The 24,322-nt window shown below is 39.8% G+C and overlaps 2 protein-coding genes across 5 annotated transcripts in view; both read left to right on the top strand.

Moving 5' to 3' along the window:
* The window catches only part of usp28 (ubiquitin specific peptidase 28), a 25,124-nt gene extending 13,258 nt beyond the window's left edge, over positions 1-11,866 (top strand). For 2 of the 3 annotated variants that reach the window (XM_013908875.1, XM_013908874.1), the window contains exons 12-26: positions 380-475; positions 544-723; positions 898-1,106; positions 1,960-2,030; positions 2,293-2,521; positions 3,940-4,275; positions 4,951-5,084; positions 5,608-5,889; positions 6,165-6,260; positions 6,855-7,033; positions 7,348-7,426; positions 8,296-8,375; positions 8,840-8,963; positions 10,654-10,852; positions 11,656-11,866. In XM_013908875.1, coding sequence (XP_013764329.1) covers positions 380-475; positions 544-723; positions 898-1,106; positions 1,960-2,030; positions 2,293-2,521; positions 3,940-4,275; positions 4,951-5,084; positions 5,608-5,889; positions 6,165-6,260; positions 6,855-7,033; positions 7,348-7,426; positions 8,296-8,375; positions 8,840-8,963; positions 10,654-10,852; positions 11,656-11,831 — 2,470 coding nt within the window. In that variant the 3' untranslated portion in view covers positions 11,832-11,866. The remainder of the gene's footprint in view (positions 1-379; positions 476-543; positions 724-897; positions 1,107-1,959; positions 2,031-2,292; positions 2,522-3,939; positions 4,276-4,950; positions 5,085-5,607; positions 5,890-6,164; positions 6,261-6,854; positions 7,034-7,347; positions 7,427-8,295; positions 8,376-8,839; positions 8,964-10,653; positions 10,853-11,655) is intronic. The other variant, XM_013908876.1, reaches the window with a different exon arrangement.
* Positions 11,867-15,138: 3,272 nt separating this feature from the next.
* orai2 (ORAI calcium release-activated calcium modulator 2) lies at positions 15,139-21,028 on the top strand. 2 transcript variants are annotated; one of them, XM_005725330.2, is made up of 3 exons: positions 15,139-15,455; positions 17,036-17,271; positions 18,168-21,028. In XM_005725330.2, the coding sequence occupies exons 2-3, from the start codon at positions 17,041-17,043 to the stop codon at positions 18,735-18,737; spliced, it is 801 nt and encodes a 266-aa protein (XP_005725387.1). In that variant the 5' UTR covers positions 15,139-15,455; positions 17,036-17,040; the 3' UTR covers positions 18,738-21,028. The 2 variants fall into 2 exon arrangements, with proteins under 2 accessions (XP_005725387.1, XP_005725388.1); XM_005725331.2 differs by having other exon boundaries at positions 15,151-15,198.
* Positions 21,029-24,322: the final 3,294 nt, after the last annotated feature.

The raw sequence follows: 24,322 nt of genomic DNA, 5'->3' as shown, positions 1-24,322 counted from the left end.
AGATTAAAACTGATAAAACAAGTTTAAAAAAGAGACTTTTCCATTTGATTACATTTTGTATGATGGATTATGTAGAAAAAGTAGAATTGGGCTGAAAGATATATCGCTTTATCACCTCTTCAGGTTGTAAATCGTGTTTTTAAAAAGTAACTAAGTAACTACCGTAAGTAATTAATTACTTTTGAAAATAAGTAATCAGTAAAGTAACGGGATTACTTTTTTGGGGAAGTAATCAGTAATTAGTTACTGATTACTTTTTTCAAATAACTTGACCAACACTGTTCCATTGGTATTTTATGATGTGTGTATGGTGTAAATATTTAAATATAACTTTGCCACATTTTTAATTGTAGGAATCTTCTTGTTTTTGTGGTTACAGATATCTTCACAAAAACATTGAGCAGACCCATGAGAGGAGAGGAGAAGTAAAGAAACTAAAGGAGCAACTGGCAGTCCTTCAACAGAAACTTGAGTGGTAAGTTTTATCCTTTCTTTTTTTTAAGGTCAAATCTCCATCTAATTATCTGCTTTCTTTACTCACAGTTATAAAAACTATGGCTCTGGACCTACAAAGTACCCTCTAGCTGACATGCTCCAGTTTGTGCTGGAGTTTTCTACCACCAAGCCGACTAGCGTTTCCCCAGCTGAAGACTCGAGACAGGCCGCATCGTCACCGACTCCTCCAAGTGCCCCCCTCAGTGAAGCCATTGCCAAAGAAAGCAGGTGTTTACCTTTTTCAACTCTACTCTTCTTGTATAGAGCAACAGCATTACACTCACCGAGGCCACAAGTGGGATCTCGAAAAGGAAATCATCTTTTAATAGATTTAATTTATTCTTTAAATGGGAAATCCTGACATGCTTGTAACTGCTGTGTCGTTGTTCTTGCCTTCTTTAGTGATCCCGGAGAATCCGTTTCATCAGAGAGCCTGGGTTCCAGTGTTTCCAGTTGCCAGAGGACCCCCATATACAAGCCCTTCACTCAGTGCAGACAACCTATTGACTGCCCACCACACCCTGCCCCCCACAGCATCACAGAAGAAGAGCTGCACTTTGCTAAAACCTGTCTTCAGCGTTGGAGGACTGAAGTTGAGAATGACATAAATGGTATGCTAATGATAATTCTCTTTTTATACCCACATTGATATTACCTTAAAGATTTACTTATATTGCTTTGTAAGCATCATATGAAATCATAACATCCTTCAGCTTCCTTTGTGTTGTGTTTTCAGTTGTTAAGCTGCAAACGATTTGTCTTTTGGTGCCTTGCTTGAGGGTTGATAAGTTCAGAGTGAGTAAACCAAAACAATGAAGCTGCATAGTATAAAACCCAAACATGCATAGAGTAGAGTGGGGTCATAAATCTCCTTGGGTTTTTTACCTTGTCTGGCATATTCCACATTATATAAACTCACTTGAACACCCAGTAATAAAAACACTGTGCTTAAAGATATGCTTCAATAAAACTGCTGCCAAACTGGATACAGCAGATGATGATGATGCATTAATGTGGGTAGCCTTGACAGTGAAATTGCAATGAGCCCCACGGTTTCCAGTGACACTTGGTCTGCTACACTTATTCGCCATCTTCAGTGGAATAAAATACATTTCATTAAATATAAGTGCTGCAGGTGAGTAAAGAACAAAAAGTGTACTGGCACAGAGCTGTGCACCTGCACAAAAATAGAGCCAATGTTCTTCTGCTGACTGTGACTCATTCAGGCGCAGACAATACATCAGAATATGTTAAATGTCAAGATGAGTCATATTTCTTTGAATACGGGTGATAGACATTTGGCCGGCTCTCTCAACTTCCCCATTATGGCACATATCATATAAAATGTAGGACAGCTATGCAAGCATGCAAATTAGTATTATTCAGATTGACTTATTTTTGTTCCAACAGTTGTGAAAATCATTTCCTTTCAGGGTCTGTGTTTATTTTTTGCTTGTTTGCCAGAACTAAAGGCCAGCATTGACAGGCTCACTCAGACGCTCGAGGGCATGTACTCAGACAACAGTCTCTGCCAGGTAAGGCCTGCACACTCACCTAATTTAGCAATTCAATTACATATTTTACATCTGCAGCTGTAGAAAGTGAATGAGCTGAGATTAGATTAAACTTTACTGATATCTACAGAGAAACAGAAAATAGTGTCATGTAAACAGGACAACAGGACACAAATAAGAACAGGTCAACTGAAAGTAATGTTGCAGTTCATGGCGAACAGCTGATATTAAGTTGGGAAGCTGGATTCCAGTGTTCTTTCTCTTTCTCTCGTGTGACTCTTAGGCCCCCTACAGACTCCATGCAGTGCTTGTCCATGAAGGCCAGGCATCAGCTGGTCATTACTGGGCTTACATCTATGACCATGCTAACCAGCGCTGGCTGAAGTACAATGACATAAGTGTCACTGAGTCATCGTGGGATGAGCTGGAGCGAGACTCCTTTGGAGGCATGACCAACGCAAGTGCCTACTGCCTAATGTACATTGACGACAGGCTACCTCAGCTCATCACAGGTACACCTACCTTTCAGTTATTTTATTTTTAAGAGGAAATGAGAGGAATGAAAGCTATTTTTGCAGAGCGTTCTCCGTTTACTTGATGCAAAGAGGCAGTTCAGAGGTTTCAGCTGCTCTCTCCAGTGCAAAGATTCCTTTGTCCAACCTTAATATTCAAGAGAGGAATGCTATCAAACACCTGAGCAGAAACCAAAGCATCAACATACTATAGCTGACAAGCGGAGGTGTACCATTCAAGTCAATTCAACTGAAATATATATATTTTTAAAACAAAGGTTTATCACTTTGTTTATTAGCCAGGATTTATTTGAGATTTTATAGATTTATAAATGTATACCAAACTAGTACATTTCATTTGCCAAATTCAAGTAAATTTAAAATGCACACTGTATTTATGAAACAAAATGCTCAGCATATCATTATAAAAATGGTTTGTCAAGAATTCCTCATTCCAGTATTCAATTCAGTTCAGTTTTAAATAGCTCGAATCACGACAATAGTCGCCCCAAGGCGCTTTATATTGTAAGATGATGGATACAAGCACTTAGCGACAGTGGGAAGGAAAAACTCCCTTTTAACAGTAAGAAACCTCGGGCAGAACCAGGGTTAGAGAGGGGCTAGAGGTGAGAGGAGGGGGAGACAGGACAAAAGAGATGCTGTGAGTGTGCATAAATACATGTAGAGTGAAAGAAGAGTGAAAGAACGGTTATTAAAGAAGAAAGAACACTCTGTGCTTCATTGCAAGTCCCCCAGCAGCAAAGGTCTGTTGTAGTGTAACTAAAAGATGTTTTTTTAAAGTCACCTGATCCAGCACTAACTATAACCTTAGGAAAGTTTTGAGCCTAATCTCAAAAGTAGAGAGGGTGTCTGTCTCCTGAAACTAAACTGGAAGCTGGTTCTGCAGAAGAGTGACTATTCTACCTATAAATACTGTAGTAACCACAAGCCAGCAGTCTGTGAACTGCTGAGTGAGTCTGTTGGGGTGATACGGTACTCTGAGGTCTTTAAAATATTCAAGACCTTTTATATGAGGGGACACATCACTAGATAGACAGCATCACTTATGTATGTACTTATGTAAGTGCTAAGCAACGTTAAGGATCAAAAAATACATTTTTTCCTGTAACTTGGACTCATGTAGTGAGATTCAGTAAAGATAAAGGAAACTGAAATGAAAACAATTTATGTATAAATTATATGGAGTTCACCCAGTTTAAGTAGTGGCTAGATACTAGAAACTAGAAACGCATAAACATTTTTCTATGCAAACATTTTAAGTATAGTAGCATATTGAAATACCTGTTTGTACAATGGATATTAATATGCATGAATTCAAATGGTATTACTTGAAAGGCATTAAAATGATAATAAATGACAGTTAATTTCCTAACTAAAATGTCTTACATCCCACCCAGAAGACACAGATGATGAGACGGGCCAGGTGCTCCATGGCATGGACTCTCTGCCACCCATCCTCAGGCGCTATGTCCACGAAGATAACCGCTGGTTCCAGCAGGAGCTCAGCGAATGGGAGGAGCAGTTCTGCCAGACGGCAACCCCGCAGGAAGAGTCCACCGCCTCTGCAGAGCCCACAAGTCCCAGTCTGGATAACATACAGCAGTCACCTGTTGAGCCAGCACCCCAGTCAGGATCCACTACTGAAGAGGTGGATGAAGGAGTTGCTCCAGAGCCACAGCCAGACCAAGAAGCAGAGAAAGAGCCAGAACCTGATCTCAGAAAAGAGCCAGAAGGTCTGTAGTGATGCCTGAAAAAGTGAGAATGACATAAAATATTTCATCACCACTCTAGATAATGTGGAGATGTATATGAAACATGTAGTCATTGTAATTATGTTCACACCAGGGCAACTGAGCCAGTTCAATCAAATCTTGAACCTCTTTCAGGAGCACAATGAGCACAGGATGAGACTTAAGAAGCACAAAGTATTATATATCTGTTCAAGCTTTAGCCTAAGGAGCCCAAAAACAGCAGTAGACATTGTATTTAAAAACTGTATGGACCCAAAATATAATTAGCAAGGATAAGCAATTCTCAATAGAAGAAAATCTAATTCTACATGAAATATTGAACTAGTTGATTGCACTTCTTTGTCCAATTAAGCAGGTGTCAGTTATCACTTTCTCTCCAACAAAATCACCTCCCTCCAATGTAGTTTTATTGGCTGTGTAACAAGAGCCCATCAAAAATGTAATGAACACTTGTTACTGCAGAGCTTTCTTAACTCTAGACAGAAGTCTGCCCTCAGGCTGGACAAATAGACTGTATCATTGCTCAGACCTTCTAGGTGGGGTCTCTAATACCAGATGAGATTAGAATATATCCGGTAATCTAATTATATATTTAGCACTTCTTCGTTTCAAAAGACACATGAAGAGTCAAAGCCTGTCTTTCTTTTTTGACCTTAGCGCAAACCGATTTATCTCCCCCACCACCAGAGGGCCCTGGCTGCCAGCCAGGTGATACCAGCACTCCAACAGTCACTGACACCACGGGGGTCAGCCAGAGCTCTGATTCAGAGGAGAAGGAGTCGCAGAATCAGGTGAACAAGTACACGACACCTCGCCCTATCATTCCCTACCCTACCATGTTGAATATGGGTCAGAAATTCTAGGCCACAAAAATAAAGTGCGTCCATCTGGGTCAGCGATCAGATTTCCCCAGTTAGCATGGTGATGACCCTTCAGGACTTATGTAGAGCTTATTTAGAGACCTATTTAGATTAGTGTACAGATAACAAGTAGTTATTTGAAGTAATTTTTGCACTTTTTGTTGTGATCATAATATAAACATAACTGTTTTTGCTGACCCAGATAACCCGCTTCTGTTGAATGCAGATAAGTATTCTGAATCACAATATTTCTCACCATGTTTCTCATTGAATACATTTGTTGTTAGAATTGCAAAGTACTGTAAATTAGCACTTTGAGACACACTGTTCAAGCCAGGTACTAGACTTCCAGAGCTTACTGGTATGCTGACAAGACCCCCAAAAGCTGTGAAAGCATACGCTGATATAAGAGAGTATATACTAACGTGTTCTATCTGAAAACTTTCTCTGTCAGATCCCTGGCCCTGATGTAGAGCTTTGCGATCAGACACCATCTGACATCCACGTAGAGAAGGATGACCCGGAGGTGGCCGGCCTCGTCTCTGAAACTGAAGAAGAGCCCCAGGCTTCTGGAGAGGCTCCTGAACCTATCGCAGAGCAAAGCAATGAGGAGCAGCAGCAGCAGCAGGAGGTTCCAGCCAGACCACGACAGACTGAGAATGAGGTCTCAGAAGTGGAGATCCCCAATGTGGGCCGGATCATGGTGAGGGCGGATGCTGACGGATACAATGAAGAGGTAAGGCCTAATGTCTTAATGGAGTGTGATTTAAGCAGTTATAAATACATACCTGCAGCTGATAGCTTTCCTAGTCAGTGGACACAAATATAAGCTAAATGATCAAATGCAGGGTTAATGTAAATGTTGATGAGATTTAAAGAGATACAATAGGTTTTGAGTCATATATCATATGTGTCATATGTTTTTTCTTTGTTTACCCTTTGGACTAATTATCTGTCATTTCATGGTATAATCATTCTCTTTTTTCTCTACATTGTCATGTCATTTCCCAGATGATGCTAACTCCAGCTATGCAGGGTGTCATTCTAGCCATAGCCAAGGCCAGACAAATTTTTGATAAGGAGGGTCCTGAGGCTGGCCTCATCAAGGTATTTTTTGTTTGGGATATTGATGTTCTTTTAATCACACATCAACTCTAAATTGCAAAAAATCTGTAAAAGCTGTATGACTGATTTGACCTGATTTAGACCCAGATACTCATAAACTGTCCTTGGATCAACCCGTGCTCTAATTGCAGTTTTTATCTCTCTGCGAGACAGTTTTATTAAAAATCCACTCAAAAACAAAAATGCGCATTTTATGGGACTTTTTCGCTAGAAGTTAATCCCTGAAGGAATTCCTTTTATCCTAAACTGGAGGTTCTCTTGCAATAAGCTCGGGAAGCAAGATTCACTTTGCAGGGTGAGAAGCCTCTTGAAGTATTCTTTCTGTATTTGATAAAGAACTTCTATGAAGCACAGTGTTTCATATTTAAAAAGATTAACATCAATAGCAAGATCTGTATTTTAACTTTGTCACTAAAGTCATGATGAAATCCCCATATTTCCTAGATTTTAAACAACAAAGAAAATACTTTAACTTGTGAAATGTGCGGTCCTTGTATAAGTCACACTGAGGCCTTAAAGTGTACAATTAATTAAATAAAGCATTAAAAACATTAAAATTTCCCGTGGTTCTTTCAGGCTTTCCATGAAGAGTATTCGCGCTTGTATGAGCTCTCTGAAGAGGAGACCACACCACAGGAGGATGCACGTCTGCAGCACGCTCTGGTCTACTTCTTCCAGAACAAGGCACCCAAGCGTGTCATTGAGAGGACGCTGCTTGAGCAGTTTACTGACCGCAACCTCAGTTTTGATGAGAGGTGCACACAGTCCTTGAGTGGCCAAAATAATTGTAACACAGATGAATTTTATCCTAGATTACCCCAAATAAAAAAGTTTATAAATGAACTAACATAAAACAGAGGCATTTCAAGGTTGTAGCGTGTGTGTATATACAGGAATAGGAGTGTAATACTGTGGCTGGAAAGCAGAATGGTAACTAAAAATACAGTAGAATATATAGCATGCATATTGTGCCATCTAGTGTCCAGAGTTCAGAGCTGTAACTTTACAGTATCTTCTCCTTTCCATGCATTTGCTGTTAAACTTCATTTATCATTTTTGGTACTTACAGAGGCATCAGTATCATGAGGGAAGCCCGGGCCAAACTTCGTCTCATTAAGCCAGAAGACATGGACATGGAAGAATACATGGTACCGTCTCTAGGCTGAACGGATAAAATGTTTGATTTTTTTATGCAGGGAAAACATCATAAATATGCAAATAAAGAAATTAGTATAATTTTCAAACAGATATTTGATGAAAAAATGTCATTAGGTCCATGATGCAGTATGGCAGTGATCTGTAACAGCAGCTGAGACTTGCCCCCAAAACAGAACAGGGGCAGACATCTGTTAAGTAGCTTCACTGGGTTGAATTTTTGTTCCACTGCTGAGCATCTGTGGAAAATTAGTGGCTCTGTTAACAGATTTGTGGCCAAATCACCTCATTCTTGCCTTTAATAGCAATAAAAGGCTAAAAATCCAAAAGTAAAAATAGACACCCTGCACTGCTCTCAAATGTCAGTTTTATTAAGTATTTTGCGTTTATAAAAATATTATTACATGGTTATCTCAGCTTTATGAAGGAAGTTTGTTTGTGTTCAGTATATTAAATCCCTAATCTGTGTTTATTTGGGTCTGCGTGGTTGACATTCCAGTAGGGAGCATGTAAACCCAGTGACATTTGTTCACACTGGAATGAGAACTATGTCCAGCATGGAAAGACAGCTGGGATGGTGAAGACACCAATCACAGACTGCAGTAATAAACTGTTTCTTATATCAAGAATCTAGCATAAACCTAACACCAAACTTGTCTTTGATTAAATGGTAGGTCCGGTGATATTCTCTATGTCTTTATATCTGTGCAGCCTCTAACAGTCTGATTTTACTTCTTTTTTTTTCTTTTCTTTTTTTCTACAAAATAGAAGTTTTTATTTAAATACTGTCAAGTGGAAAAAATAGGAGGAGTGTAAAAGAGGGAATTACGTGATGGTGATATTTCTGTTTGCTCTCTCACAGCAGTGGCATGACGATTACAGGCTGTTCAGGACGGTCTTTGTCTATCTGTTGACTGGGCTGGAGCATTACCAGCACGGGAAGTAGGTGTCGAATATTCAGCACAACCCTACCCGATCAGCATGTGTCTGACCACATTTTTCCAGATTAATATATGGTTGTTTGTGCTCATTCGTGCGTTACACATAAAAAAAATCTCACACATCACTGATCCTTTTGACACTGCCTATTAAGTTATGAATTCTTTACACAGAGTAAAGATGCACTCATTTAAAGCCAGGATATACATACCAAAGAATAGTTAATGATAGTACAGTTCAGATATCTATATCCTTGAATACTATAACTTTAGAGTAACATAACACGAAACAATTTCTAAAAGCATGGGGACCCTCATTTTAAATACTTTTCATATGTTTTCAGATCATAAAACTAAATATTTTGCTTACATTTTGATTACATTGTGTGGGAAATAACCATTTCTTTTTTTACAAAAAGTGTATTTTTTGTGTAATATGACAGCAGTTGTTGCCTTTGCGTACTGCAGGATGCGTGAGGCACTGAATTACTTGGCCCACGCCTACGAGACCAACAGCACCCTGCTGCGAAACGGAGAGAAACGTGGTGTGGACAAGTCTCTCATTGCTGTTTACAGGAGGAAGTGTCTCACTGTGAGTAGGACTATTTTCCACTCCGTCGAATTGCAGATAGATCGCTGAGCTCGATTCTTCTCTATAAAGTCTGAAATATCAATAAAGAAAAATTATCTAAAAATAAGAGGTTTTGGTTTGCTTAAAATAAGATGTTTGCAGATCATTAGAATCCATCCTCTGGGAGTGATCCATGTCCCCCTGACATTTTCTAAAATATAGTTCTCTGTACCAAAAATGTGGATAGAAGGACTGACTGGCCAAGAGGGCCACATTTAGGAGAGGAAATGTTTTGATAAGCTGCGCTTGGTTTAGTTTCCCATTACAGCCTGTATAAAATCTAGTCGGACAGTATTAGAGCAGGAGTAGATTTGTTCTCCAATGTATTGAATTTTATAAAGTATATTGACTTGGAAACGACGGTTCTTTAATTGCTGTTTTGCAGCTTTTGATTGTGTCTCTCGAACCTTTACTTTTAAAATGCCCTACATTTAAAATAGTTTAGTATCAATCTCATTTTGAATTTGATGGCAGCAACACGTCTCAAAAAAGTTGGGACCAAGGCAACGAAACGCTGGAAGTGTGAGTGGTGCTAAAAAGAAACCGGTGGAGGAACAATTTTCACTACTTAGGTTAACTGGCAACAGGTCAGTTACATGATTGGGTAGCTAGTCAGGCAGCGTTTCTCCTAAGTAAAGCAGACAGAGGTTCACCAATCTTCAAAAAGAAAATGTGTCTGCCAATTGTGGAAAAATTTCAGAATAATGTTCCTCCATGTAAAATTGCAAAGACTCGTGAAATATCATGAAAAGGTTCTAAAATTTGGAAAAATCTGAATGCCTGTGATTTTCAGGCCCTCAGGCAGCACTATAATAAAATCAGGCCTGATTCTGTTATGGAAATCACTGCATGAGCTCAGGAAGACTTCCTGAAACTGGCGTCTGTGAATACAGTTCCCCATATTATCTGCAAATGCAGGTTAAAGCTTTGTCACGCAAAGAGGAAGCCATATATGAACATGATCCAGAAAGGCTGATGTTTTCTCTGGGTCACAGCTCATTTAAAACGGACTGAGCAAAAGTGGAAAACTGTTCCGTGGTCATGGACGCTGCATCCTCTGGACAAAAGAGGAAAGGGACTATCTGACTTATCATCAGCACTCAGTTTAAAAAGCCTGCATTAGTGCCTATGGAATTGGCAGTTTACACATATGGAAAGGCTCCATTAGTGCTTAAAGATATATACAGGTTCTAGAACAACTTGTGCTCCCATCTAGATGACAGTTTTTTCAGGAAAGACCTTGAATATTTCGGCAAGACAATGCTAAACCGCATGCTGAATCTATTACAACAGCATGGCTTCATGCCCTGCAGTCCAGACCTTAAAACAGCTGAAAACATTTCATAAGCATAATCAAATGAATAAGATAAAACAAGGAAGCTCAGGACTGTTGAGCAGCTAGAATCCTCTATTAGACAAAAATGAGACAACATTCCCAAAAGTTCAGCAGCTGTTTTCCTGAGATCCCAGATGTTTACAGACTGCTGTTAAAAGGAGTTGAGAGGGCTACACAGTGGTTCCAGTGCTTGTGATTAAAATATACGGTGATAACATGTGCAAATCATTGTATTCTGTTTTTTTAACACTTTACACAGCATCCTAGCATTTTCAGAACAGGGTTTGTACATATGTCCTGTCATCCACCACACAGGCACTAAATGAGAGCGCATCGCAGCTATTTTGCAGCGGTGAGGAGGCCAAAGTAGAAGAGGGTATTGCCATCATGGATGAGGCCGTCATCCCCTGCCTTCACCTGATGAACCGGGACTCGACTTTACCCCAGGAAGACCGAGATGCAATGGAGGCCATCCGCAGCCACTGGTGCTGCTGCCTGGGCCGAGACATGGATCGTAAGTTTAGATTGTACATCAGTCTGTACCGTCCAGCTCTATTATTCTTGTAGCTGTATACATGATGTCTCATATGATGAGCTAGAAGTTTTAATTACAGCAGCTCAAAAAGAAATAAATATATAAGGTGGCTTGCTGCCATGCTTTTTGTGCATTTTCTGCAATACCGACTTTTAGGATGCTTTTAGGTTGCTGTAGGGTTTGCATCAAAAATGTCAAAATACACTCAATTATTTTTTAACTTTCAATAAATACAAATCATTAATTTTCAGTTAAATGCAACTGAAATATATGAAAGAAAAGGTTTATTTTTTCAAATAATTCATCACTGAGGAAAATGTGCTTGATATAAACTGGATGTATACCAGTAAAGTAAATTTCATTTGACCAGATTCCATTAAATTTTACATTATGACTTATGTAACAAAATTATATGGAAAATTCACATGTAATCAAATTACTTTAAGTCAGCATGTTGGTGCATCTTGAATAAATATTTTATGTGTATACAGTAGATGAGGATCCCTTATTCTGAGAGTTTGAAATACATTTAAATTAAAAGGAATGTGGGACAGAGGCATAAAGGCTTATATTGAGTCAATACAGTATAAAGTTTGCATACTCAATAGTGTAGGTGCACCCTTAGACAACATTTTGCTGTAATTACACACATACATTTAATTCTATACCAGTAATGCTGCTAGCTAATTAAAATTTAAACCTTAAATTGAAACAAAACTGCAATAAAGAAAATCAACAATAAACTAAGTCGCTCACTTCTGCTGCTCTTCCTTTGTGTTCAGAGTCATTGCAGGTGAAGCTCGGCGAGTTGCTTCCCAGAGTTCTGGACGGTTCAGCTGACACAGTAGTGCTTAAAGACCCACCCAAAGTCCACGTCACCCAGGCCTACGACCTGTGCAGTCGCCTGGCTGCTGTTATGGAATCCATCCACAACACATCAGTGGTCATTGTGAAGTGAAATCCCAACAACTCTTTTTAAACTGTGTATCTTAACTGAAAGTGTCCCGGCTGATGGTTTCTTCTCCACTGACAGACTGTAGGGCTGAGACATCATGTAGTTTTAGCACAGATTGTTTATTTTAGTATATCTGCTGTTTTGCATTGCACACTTGCCTTGTTCACATAGCAAACCCTGTGGGTAAATGATGGACCATGCAGGGCTGTCACCACACGAATACATAATTATTACAAGAACACATATCGTGGCATTTTACCCCAAAAGCCTCAAAAAGAAGTCAATGTTTTTCTCAAGAATATTAAGGTATGCACTTTGACTGCTCACCATACGCAAACAGGTATAATGTGTAAAAGAGGTACAAACTGTACTTAAAATAAAATAAACTCTAAAGCGGGAATTATCTTTTCAGGTAACACCTAAATGTTTGAAACTTGTCTGAAACTGTCTTTATGTTACCAGCTACAAAGAGACCGATAAAGATTTAAGTAGCTCTGACCATCTCAATTTACAAAACCAGCTTGCTGGAGAACAGTGAGGCATTGAAATTCTGATTGGTGCAAATGTTCATATATGGAAATGTTTAGCTGGGCTACCCCGTTAACTTGAAAAAGTGTTAACAGTTGTCCTGTCGCTCAGCTCTGCAGTAAGTGACTGGATTGATATTTGGATTGTGAATATACAATGGGGCCTTTTTACAAGACTAAAAAAAACCCCACAATTTTTGTTGTGCAGAGAATATTATTGTTTTCTATATTTTTTTTAAATATATGTTTTATATTACTTTATTATCTTTGAAGGTCTATCTGTAAACGCTGTAAGCCTTTTGAAAGGAGACTTGATATTGGAAATTCTGTTTTGTGTCGCAGATGCAACACGTTATCGTGAATGAATAAGGATTTCTAGATGAGCTACTGTAACAGCCATTTTTGCCCACTGATTTCAGTCTTTCACTTGTGCTCTGTGATGATACAAATAAATGTTTTAAATACTCTCTGCGTGCTTATTATTGAGGCTATTATTGTGACTTGTGTGGGCAGGCTTTGAAGCTGTTCCAGCTGTTGTTCCTTCCCAAAACCAAAGCAGCATCACAAACACCCAAACAGAATTAATCCGCCTAAGGAGTTTGGCTGTTCCCCAGTAAGTATTAAAGAAAAATAAATCAATGAGCAGCAATGTTTGGGGATTTTTTTGCATTATAGTAAACATCTTATTTTGGATAGATAGCACATATGCCATGTGTTTTAATCCACAGAAGATAATTGATAATGCCCATTTCCGGGCTGGCTGCTTCTTCCAAGGAGTCATACTTTATTGTATTTTTTTTTCAAGTTGCCTTGTGCACAAGTTGTCTTTATGCATATAAGACAAGGCTCTGTCATGGTTTGGTATTTCAGCCAGTGGTGTTGGAGATTGATGGAATTATGAACACAGAAAAGGACCATCAAATTTGGATCTGCCATGCAAAATTATCTAGAAAGTATCTGACTAGCAACAGCTTCAACATGGCAGTAATCCCAAACACACTGCGCAGATGCAGTAAATGCTTACCTGGTTAAAAAAGACACAATTGAACACTATCGGCCATGGATTGGCCTCCTCAGCTTCCAGAAGCAGTGTGGGATCATCTTGACAGAGAGCAGAACAAATGCAGGCAGCATCCAAAGAAGAGCTTTGAATCTCCTTCAAGACCCCTGGAGAACAATTCCTGGAGTTACTTTAAGAAAGTACAGGACAGCTTACCTAAGACACCCAGTTGCTGAAGAGTAAAGGTGGTCACACCAAATATTGATTTTCAAGCTTGTTAGAATTGTATAAACTATGTTTGTCCTCAAATATTGTATTTTCACTGATGTTTGCTTGCTTTTTTAACTACATGTATTTTCCTAGAAAAATATAATGAAATAAGAAGGGCTCCAGACTTTTGCACAGTACTGTAAATCTACAATAAGAACCAGTTATGTTACAGAAGTCAGACACACTTACCTCTCATTGGCCTATTAACAGATTTCTTTACATTAGGATAATACCAGATTTAGTTGGATTTTTTCTTCTTCTTTTACTCCCAATGAATTAATTTCATCTGCTGATTAGACCACGTGTAAATCTATTGCTATTTATGATCTCTCTGCAGTTATACTGAGATTAAGACAATAATACTTGAGAGTCAGAGTTGGCACGAGGTGGATTAAGATCTGATTTTCGCTAGTCAGCATTGTTGAAGGATGTCAAGGGGGGCTGTTGATATGTCTACAGCTGTTTGAAGTTTTCAGGACATGTAGTGTTATTGTTCCATCTGAAGTTCATCATTTGAGGAATGCAGCAACATTTTTAAAGGAGCATAGAAGTCCAGTGTTTCCCCTGGATTATATCTGGGACCACTTCAGCACACACACTGCTCTTTACAAACAGCAGTGACTGTTCTGTTTGTAAAGAGTTTCGCAATTCTCACAGCAGGTGCAAAGGCATGACCAGCTACTTTCAGCAACTACATAGGTATTCAACAACAAAAGCATGTATGCAAATTAAATAGACAATTTGTCAAGAGTTACTCTTAAAATATAATTTCAAAAACAACCAAAAAAAGATCTCTACAGGTAAGTAGTTTTGTGCATAAGGCAAGATTTCTCATAATATACAATACAATATTTTCAGCCACAGGAAACTGACATGAGTGGCAAGCGGAGCCTGGCTCCTGGATGAAAAATCTTTAAATAGATGCATCTAAAAAAAAAAAATTTTGACAGCAGTAAATGCACTTCCACATACTGGCATTTTGCTAGTGCCAGTGGTGTGAGGGATATAACCACTCTGTCAGCTTTACAGAGGATATTACCTCCAAAATAGCCCTGGATGATCTTACCCACCAGTTACAGTTAGTTGCACTTTTGAGTTTGATCTAAAATTAACATTACAGGTCTTATTACATACTTTAAGAGGTATAATAACATTATTTAATTTATGTATCTTATTAACCCAGTGAGAGGCCTACTTTAGAGATTGTGACATAAAGCATTGCTGGGTCTAGAAACAATCGAAACATGGTGCAAGTCATTATTTTTCTAAACCCAGTCTAGACAACTATTTATGCTTATAATGCAGTGTTACTGGGAACAGGATTCACTGTTAAACTTTCTATAATTATTTTTAAGTGTTTTATGTGGAATTATTTTATGCATTAACAATGAAAGGGGCTTTTTGAACAGTCTTCCTTGTATTGTAGGAGACACCGGGAGGCTTCAACCTGCTTTTATTTTGAAAGTTACACGCCCAAGCGGAAACCTTTTATTTTAAGGACTTTAGTTTTCCTCAGCTTCCGTTCTGCACTCTGCTGGGACCGCACCATCCGAACCAGGAAACCAGGCGGCAGGTGAACTTACTTGGAATTGAAGCGCAACTGTCGGCAGGTTGTCGGGGTATGGAGGAGAGCAGTGCAGTTGGAGGACCTGGTTCAGATGCAGGAGTGAAACGGGGGTACTTTTATTGATTAACTACAAGCCAAGAGCGGAAGTTGTTTGACTAAAACACCCGGAGAGGACCGGAGAGCGTTCATTTGTCGGGTGGCAACGTGGAGAGAGGACTGTCTCGGAGTTTGCACCCGTAATTAAAAGGCACTTTGGCGGATAGGTAAGACGGAAAGTTAAGGAACAGGCGAACTTGCTGAGAATGGCTAGCTAAATAAGCTAGCTGGTAGAGACCTGCTTTTTCTGAATTTTGTTATGGTGCTCATATCAGGTGAAGATGGACTCAGGCTAAAATGCGCACCAGATTTTTTGCATAAGTATTCGCATTATGTCTTCCGGCTTTTACTGTTTAACGCTGACTGAAATAACAGCGGTATTTTAGCTTTCTGTTAGCGAAACTCTGTAAACGGATCCTGCCAACTTACCAGAGTTCTAAATATACATAGAGACGTAAAGGTGCACCCATCTGCTGAAACGTGTTACCCCTGCAAAATCATGGGGCCACCGTTTTGCACTTGTCTGTCTGTGTGTGTGTATATATAGATAGATGGAGAGAAAGAGAGTGGGCGAGATAGTGCGCACCACTATCTATATATCTAACTATCATAAGCACTGACGCATTAATGGTTGAAGTGCAAACTGTAAAATTCAGTGGTTTGTGTTTGCACAGCCTGTGCTTGCACATCGTGAAGGGAGATAGACGTACTGCTGCTGTGCAGTTTGTTGAATATTGTTGTTGAGTGCATCACTTTAGAATATGCCAGTGGATATGTGCTTATATATACATGCTTAAGTCTTTGCTTTTTTCATGTGTTTTTACTCATGGCATGGCTGTTTGTATTCATGCGTTAACTTTGTCTTTTTTTCCACAATAGTGATTTCCTGTTCCCTCCCTTTAGCTCCCCTGGCTCTTTGCCAATAGGTTGTTGGTGCAAAACATTGTTGAGACAGCCCCCCATCTTCTCTCTTGCTCTCTCACACACAGAGTTTGGGAGTATTTGGATAGTGAGCTCCTGTGATTGATGGTCAGGAGAAAACACAGCAAAGATAAACATTCACAACCGAGCATTTCTTTATATATAAACTTTATTGGGTTACTATGATAACATCGCAGTTAATAAACTGAAGGACCCATGATGTATCTTTTTGTTTTTTCTTTTTTTGTAATATGTAAACAGACCTAGATATGGGCAGGAGCTGGTAAACCATCTTGGCTATAAATGCTGCAGTATTGTATGGTTAAAAATATGAATGTCACAGATTGATGATTTATGAGCTACAATTGTCCACAGCAGCATCACCAAATGTAAATTTTTGTATCTGATGCGTATCTCCTGTGACCACAAGGGAAGTTTTCTGTTTTCAAAATGAGTCACTTAAAAAAAATGTTGGTTTTGTTAAATGTCCCACAAGGTTAACACTGTCTCCTGCTTCTCAATCAATCATAATTTGGTGATTAATTTGAGGAAGTGCTTTCAAAATAAAGTTCATGGTAATGTGATAGAATAGCAGTTAACAGCTGTGACTATATTTAGAGCTAAGAATCACGCTAAAGTGGCTTCATCTTTTGCATAAAAGTGGTACATGTCAAAGGGTTCTTGCAGGAGATTTTTAAAAAAAAACTTTTGTTATTATCATTTAAACATGCCACGTGTATTAATCTCATATCTCTAATCTTAATCTGTAATGGGATCTGAGACACCAGGTCATTGATGTGATTCTGTCTCGCTTCATATCCACCAGGTGAAATGAGCAGTGAGCTGAATGTGCCTATGGGCTCTCCAGCCCTAGGGGTCGCAGAGCATGCCCCAGACAACAGCGGGATGGACTACAGGGACTGGGTGCGACGTAGTTACCTGGAGTTGGTCAGCTCCAACCACCACTCAGTGCAGGCACTGTCGTGGAGGAAACTCTATCTGAGCCGTGCCAAGCTGAAGGCCTCCAGCAGGACCTCTGCACTGTTGTCTGGCTTTGCAATGGTTAGTCAGTTTAGTCCAATATGAAAAATCCCCACTAACCTGCAGGAAGGAAGTGGTTTTAAATGTCATGTTTGTGCTGTCCATTTGCATTCTTAATGGGATGAGTGTTTTTTCTGACAATATAAATTAAATATATCGTTAAAGTTGATGAATTAAGTTTTTGACAGAGAAGCACATCTTGTGTTCTGTTGTGATCAAATTTGGACAGCAATTTTCCCACAAAGTAACAGCTATATAGTTAACTTAGTTGTTGTTTTGTTATCTCCATAGTAAATTAATTTTTTTGCTCATCAAGAAGAAGCATTTGTAGCTGTTCTGGCATTGTGGCTTCTCACAAGACAAGCCACATCCTCTGTTGCTATGGAGAGTAAGGCAGACAGAGCAAAACGCATTGCCTTCGAAACAGAATCTCACACTGACCCAGAAACTGAAATTTCATAAACCGCTTCATTTCCTGTGTGTGTGTGTGTGTGTGTGTGTGTGTGTGTGTGTGTGTGTGTGTGCCACCAGGTCTTTGCTGGGCCAATTCTGGCCCTCTTACCTTATGTTTGACACCCCTGATCATTGGAGTTAGAGATTTATTCATGCCGAAGCCAATTCAAGCCTCCATTTGAGGGACTGCAGTTTGTTGGCTTTATTTTTCAGCCCTGGAAGCATGGTGGTTGTTATCTGACTTGAGAGTTAACATTCCAGAAAGTTTCTGAAGGCTTAGACTTGCCAAAAAACTGCTTTCTTAGTGACTTAAATACTTCTGACCACAGTTAATGGGACCTCATACAGAAGGGTTAGAAAATGCCTGAAATTCTTTGCGTAGTATAGTTTGCATTGTGTTGGTGTGCTTTGATGTACTCATGGATGTAGAGTAATTCGGATATGTCTCTGTTTAAATGTCTCAGGTGGCCATGGTTGAGGTGCAGCTGGAAGTTCAATACAGTTACCCTCGTCTGCTTCTCATCGCCTTCAGTGTGTGCACCACCATCCTGGTGGCAGTGCACCTCTTTGCTCTGCTGATCAGCACCTGCATTCTTCCTAATGTGGAAGCTGTCAGCAACATCCACAACCTCAACTCCGTCAGCGAGTCTCCTCACGAACGCATGCACTACTACATCGAGCTGGCCTGGGGCTTCTCCACGGCCTTGGGGATCCTGTTGTTTTTAGCAGAAGTGGTGCTCCTCTGCTGGATCAAGTTCTTGCCTGTAGAATCTGGCAAGATCAAAAAGACAACTACCACATCAGCCACCCCTCTGGAAACCACCACCCCCTCGCAGCAGAACCCCGGCTGGCAGGCTGCCCTGGCCTCCACCATCATCATGGTCCCGGTGGGGGTGATTTTTGTGGTGTTCACCATTCACTTCTATCGCTCTCTGGTTCGCCACAAGACAGAGCGCCACCACCAGGAGATCGAAGAACTGCACAAGATTAAGGTGCAGCTGGACGGCCACGAGAGAGGACTCCAGAATGTCTGAAGACATGACGGCAGCTTTAATGACTTCACTTTGTCTCATATATTTATCAAACCCTCTCTCCCTTTTCTAAAATGTATTCTGGTCACTTTTAATACCTTGGACATGTCAGCAGTGAGCTTTAAAGTGTTGCAGTGCCGACAACCAATGTGTTCCAGACTGCTAATTTATTCTTATGGTGAACTTGTATTGTAGGATTTGTGCAGTGACTTTTTTCTGTGCTTTCAATCTTTAATCTGTGCTGATGAAAGGTCAAGTTAAAAGGTTTACAGAAAAAAAGGGCTATTAAGTTCTGTGTGCCATTCTTGCTATATCTCTGTTTTCATGTTAGGGTTGGGAGCTGGTGATGATTCCATTGTTGCAATGTTTGTTCAGTCTTGAGAATGACTCGTTTTTTTGGAATCTCTTATAAGTCCTCACTTAATGGCATAAAAGTAACCAATAATTCTCAAAAAGTTGTTCTGATTAAGCTTTGTTTATCATCTTGCCTTAAGTAATTTGCCATAATGTAATGTGGCTTTTGTTTGATTATTGTCTTTTCTGAAAACTGGTCTCTATGCTCAGCTTTATTTAGGCATAACTGTGACAGAGAGAGCCATAGCGTGCAGTATTTGTCACGCAAAGTGTAACGATGCTTTTGAACGTTCAGCTTTTCCTACTGTTGTTACTGAAAACATGTTTCTTTATGCATCTGTACCATCCCTCCCACGCAGATGCCATTTTGTGGGAGGGATCATTATATTAATCGTCGAATACGTGACATTATAATGAGCCGAGCTACTCACAAAGATGGAAGAGATGCTCATAATCCTGTGACGCGGTTATCATATTGACCAAGGTTTTACTTCACTTGAAGATGACACATTTAGGTGCCATCAGATTCAAGTTAAAGAGTGTGTGTCTGAAAGGGGTCTGAGTCTCAATCCAGAGTGGAAAAATTCTACTTTAGAGAGAGGTTTGTAGAAGGTCTTTGATGTCAATTATGGAATTGGTCAGTTTACCTTTTTTTAATTAGTTGTACCAAGTTAAGGTTTAATATTTTTACAGCACTTATATCTGAACACTCATACAAGCCACATTCACCCACAAAGCACTTTCTGAATAACATGTATGCACTGGAAGCTATTTCTTACCCAGTGCTACTTAGACACAATCTGTAGGAGCTGGGAATCAAACCACCAACTTTCTAATCATTAGAGAACCTGCTCTACCTTCTGAGCCACAGCCATCCTGATATAGAAAGATGCAGCTTTTTGCACCTACATGCTTAACTCTATAATGACAGGCAAAGTGTAACTGCCAACAAAAACGCGAGTTGTGTGTAATTGTCAGATGGATTCTGTGAGAGACTCAAAGATTTGGATTTGTATAGCAAAGTCAATACTTGATTTAGGTTTGATGAAATGCTACTGAACCCCAGACCTCATGCATTATGTGGTGGCCTTATTGCTCACCCTCAACCTGCCCCTCCAGTGGGGTATACAACAAACTGCAAGCAGCTGTGCGGTGTCTCTGTTCTGACTGGAGGGGAATTGTTAAACTAAGTATCTATTGTTGGTATGTCTTAAAAAAAAGCTGCATTCTAGTGTTTTTTCAGCCAAAATCTCACAAATGCCTCAAACCTTTTTTTTTTCCCTTTTTCCTCAAATAGCTTTTACTGTCTGTTAAGACCTTGGATCCTTTGTAAAAGATGTCAAATGTGTCTATTCTGTATATACTGATGATGCACAAATTGCTTAAATATGAATGTGTTACTGTCCAAATATAGTTCTGCCTTACAGAATTATTGCCTTTTATGAAACGCTGTTTTGCTAAAGGTCATAACACGAGCACATCTTTTGTTGGAAATGTAGTGAAGCTAAAATGTGAGTTGGGTGTCATCCAAATATTTGGAGGAAGAGTCACATATGAACAGTCACAAAGTGCATGTAACGAGCATGATTTATGGTGTTTACAGTTTTTTAAATGTTTTCAGTTAAGTGCGGGTCCATGAACGGAAATCCGCACGGCGAATGACGATGTTTGAAAAAAAAAAATGTTCAAAACAACATTCCAAATATGACTGACCAAAGTGTTGCTCAGTTATGTGTCGTTTCTTTCTTTTCAGAACAGAAAAAAGTGCACTTGTAGTTTAATTGTACAGTAAGTAAGTGTCGGTTTCTTATCAAAGAACGTCCTCCATTGTGTTGTTTGTTGCTTCTTAAATGGATACTGCAGAGGACACGGAGACCTGTGCTGTAAGATAATTAACACCCTGAAGGCTACCAAAAATAAAAAGTTCTCTGTGTCTTTTATGTCCTCGTCCATTTTTAGGCACTGTGAAAAATAATGATTTATCTTCACTCTGTCTATTGAAATGAACTGACCTCGTGTGGCTTGACTAATGGCCACAGGAGGAAATGGTACTTGAGAAAAAGATAAATAAAATCAAACTTTTCCTGTCTTGTTGCTCCTGTCCCAACCAGGTAAACTAGTTCTGATAATCTTCTCAGGATGAGACTGAGGCCTGAAATGTCCAAACGTTCTTCAAAAAAAAAAGTCTTGTAATGTGAGGAGGTGTTATTGAGGTAACAGGTCACACTGTGTTGTTTTGTGACGCATTCCTGCAGTGCTACATGCTAATAGTAAAAACATCTTCAGACTACTGCTGTCAAAAACATAATGTCTTAGACAAACCTTTGTAAGGAACTTTATTTTAGTGATAAACGTCCTTCTGATGTTCTTTGAACATTTCTTGAGAAGGCCGTGAGAACGTCATCAACACTGTGGGAGGATTTCCTGCTAGCTGGGAACTTGCAGTTGCCAGTATTACAAAATAACTGATTGACTGTGACTGATTAGCAAGCCAAAGACAAACTGAACAGCACGAGACAGCAAATAAGTAAAAGATCTCCAACATGCAATATCAATAAGATAGTGCACTTTTTTAACATTTTGCATGGCTTGAACGATCCACGGTATTTAAGGCCAGAGGTTTCTGTGTGTGGCACTGAGTTAAATCATCACTCTTAACAGTTTGATAAAAATGCTAAACAGTGATGATGAATATGGTGAGCAAACAGGAATTCTTGTACTCCTGAAATGTAAATTCTGCTTGAAATCATTTGTTTAGATGAGTGTCACCAAGTGAAGTTTAGCCCATGTCTAAGACTAGTGCAGTGCGCTATATGAAGCAGCGAGCATGCCTCTGCTCAGCAGTGGAGGACATTGTGCATATTTTGAAGCACTTAACCTTTGAAAGACTCAAATCTTGTAAGAGAAACAGAACTCTGTCCAGGATTCAGAGAACCATTAAGCCGGCTGCACAAAGACTACTGAAGGACGCTGGCTTTGATTTAAAAACAGACTTCAAAAAGAGAAACTTGAAACATTTTTGTGTCATTTTAGAATTCGGTCCAACATTTACAGCAAAGAGAGAATTTGAGATTCAGTAAAAAGAGACCTATGCTCATACATAGAGCTTTAAACATGGGTTGTCATCAAGGACTCTATATTTGCTTAGTTATAGAACACCCTTTCAGAAAGGACCTTCAGGTAAAGCAATCATTCATAGTTTGCAGTACATATTACCTGTGGTGTAGCACAGAGTTCAATTTTTAGGTCATTTTTTTTATTTTCTGTTTACATCTCTTTTTCCACTATGAAAAATCACCGACTTCCATCAGGTGTTTTTCTTTACTGCTCCACAGACAACTGTGCAGCAATGCAGCAATGCACAGTTCAAACCACATCAAGTTCGCCGATGACACGACTGTGTCAGCATACGGAGGAGGTGCAGCAGCTAACGGACTGGTGTAGAACCAAGAACCTGTCTCTGAATGTTGACAAAACAAAGGAGATGATTGAGAGCACAGAGAGATCACTGTCCACTTAACATCGGTGGATCCTCTGTGGAGGTCGTCAAGACCACCAAAGTCCTTGGTGCCCACCTGGCCGAGAACCACTCCTGGTCCCGCAACACCAGCTCCATAACTAAGAAGGCCCAACAGCGTCTCTACTTCCTGCGGAAGCTGAGAAAAGCCCATCCCCCTCCATCCATGCTCACCACGTTCTAGAGAGGGACTATCGAGAGCGTCCTAAGCAGCTGCATCACTGTCTGGTATGGTAACTGCACCGTATCCGATTGCAATACCCTACAACGAGCATTTGAGAAGATCATTTGAGCCTCTCTTCCCTTCATCAGACAATTTTAGCACCCGCTCCATCTGCAAAGCCACAAGCATTGTGGAGGACCCCACACACCCCTCAAACACACTCTTCACCCCGCTGCCTTCTGGAAAGAGGTACCGGAGCATCCGGGCCCTCGCTGCCAGACTGCGGAACAGTTTATTCCCCCAAGACATCACACTCCTGAACACACAGTGACAGGAATGACACCACACACTTCATACACATCACTGCCAAGCACTTATCTGCAGAATCTCTCTCTCTCTCTCACACACACACACACACACACACACCTTCAGACACCAAGTTCTTTTTTGCACGTTTCCATTGCTCTTCCATATACCAGGATTGCAGTGATTGGTTTCACTAAGGTATACTTAAGAGCATCTCAAATAACCATTTTGAGTTTGCAGTTTAGACTTTACTCGCGTTTACACATAACCTGTTTATAGCACTAATGTTAAACGCATATGTGCCAGTTCACAGCTTTAATTTGTCAGGTTGAGGTAATTTTAGCTTCTATGAGGTCAATACTTAACTATTAAAAAAAAAATAAATCCCCATGTCTAATGTACACCCTATAAATTCTTTACTATTCTTTTCACTCTTAGAGTTTGTATTCCTCTGGCATTAACCATCTGAACATCTTTTCTTCTCTGGTCTTGGTACTGCACTCTACTCCAATGCGGCACCAGCAATGTGGAAAAAAGAAACCAAAACCCAGAGTGACTAAGCACACAAAGGTATGTTAACAATCCACATATTTGGCTAGTACACAAGAATGTTGTGTGACATTCCTTACTTTGTTGTCAATCTAGGGCTAAATATAGGCCTATAAACCCTATAGATGTATACATAATTCTGTGTATGTAAATATGTTACCTTTGAGACTTTGTGTATTCTGCCTTGACTTATATGTTGCAAATGTCTAGCTAACAAAAAAATAATAATTTTTCTTTATGACTCCACTCTTTAACCATTTATACACAGGGAACACTGACTCACCTATAGTTTGTGATTTAGCATTGATAAACTAAAGGAGCACTGATGGTGGCTTTAAACAGTCACATACGTCCATTAGTTGTGTCAGCTATAAAAAATAAATAAAATTTAAAAAAAACACAAAAACAAAACACCCATATATCCATTCTGTGCCACTTGTCCAGGCCCAGGTTGCGGGGGCAGTAGACCCTCTCCTCGGCCACCTCCTCCCGCTCTTCCAGGGTGACCCCATGTGTTCCCAAGCCAGCCAAAAGATACAGTCTCTCCAGCACTGCCTCAATATGACATCCCCTAAATACCTCACCTAGGAGGCCTTATGACAGCACCTTTTAATGCACAGAAATGTCGTCTCTATGCCAAACTCCTCGTCAAGCTTCTCATCCTACCTAACATGGTAAGGTGAGACCATTTGTAAAATA

This window comes from Pundamilia nyererei, unplaced genomic scaffold, assembly GCF_000239375.1.
Source record: "Pundamilia nyererei isolate P.nyererei 1_Seehausen unplaced genomic scaffold, PunNye1.0 scaffold00015, whole genome shotgun sequence".
In the NCBI taxonomy this organism is placed as follows: domain Eukaryota; kingdom Metazoa; phylum Chordata; class Actinopteri; order Cichliformes; family Cichlidae; genus Pundamilia; species Pundamilia nyererei.
This window is presented reverse-complemented; position numbering and strand designations above follow the sequence as displayed.

What these genes read in the sequence shown, in the direction of transcription:
- orai2 (XM_005725330.2), top strand. Translation starts at nt 17,041, where the DNA reads ATGAGCAGTGAGCTGAATGTGCCTATGGGCTCTCCAGCCCTAGGGGTC. An exon ending in TGTTGTCTGGCTTTGCAATG is followed by an intron (nt 17,272 to 18,167) that starts GTTAGTCAGTTT and finishes TAAATGTCTCAG; the next exon opens with GTGGCCATGGTTGAGGTGCA.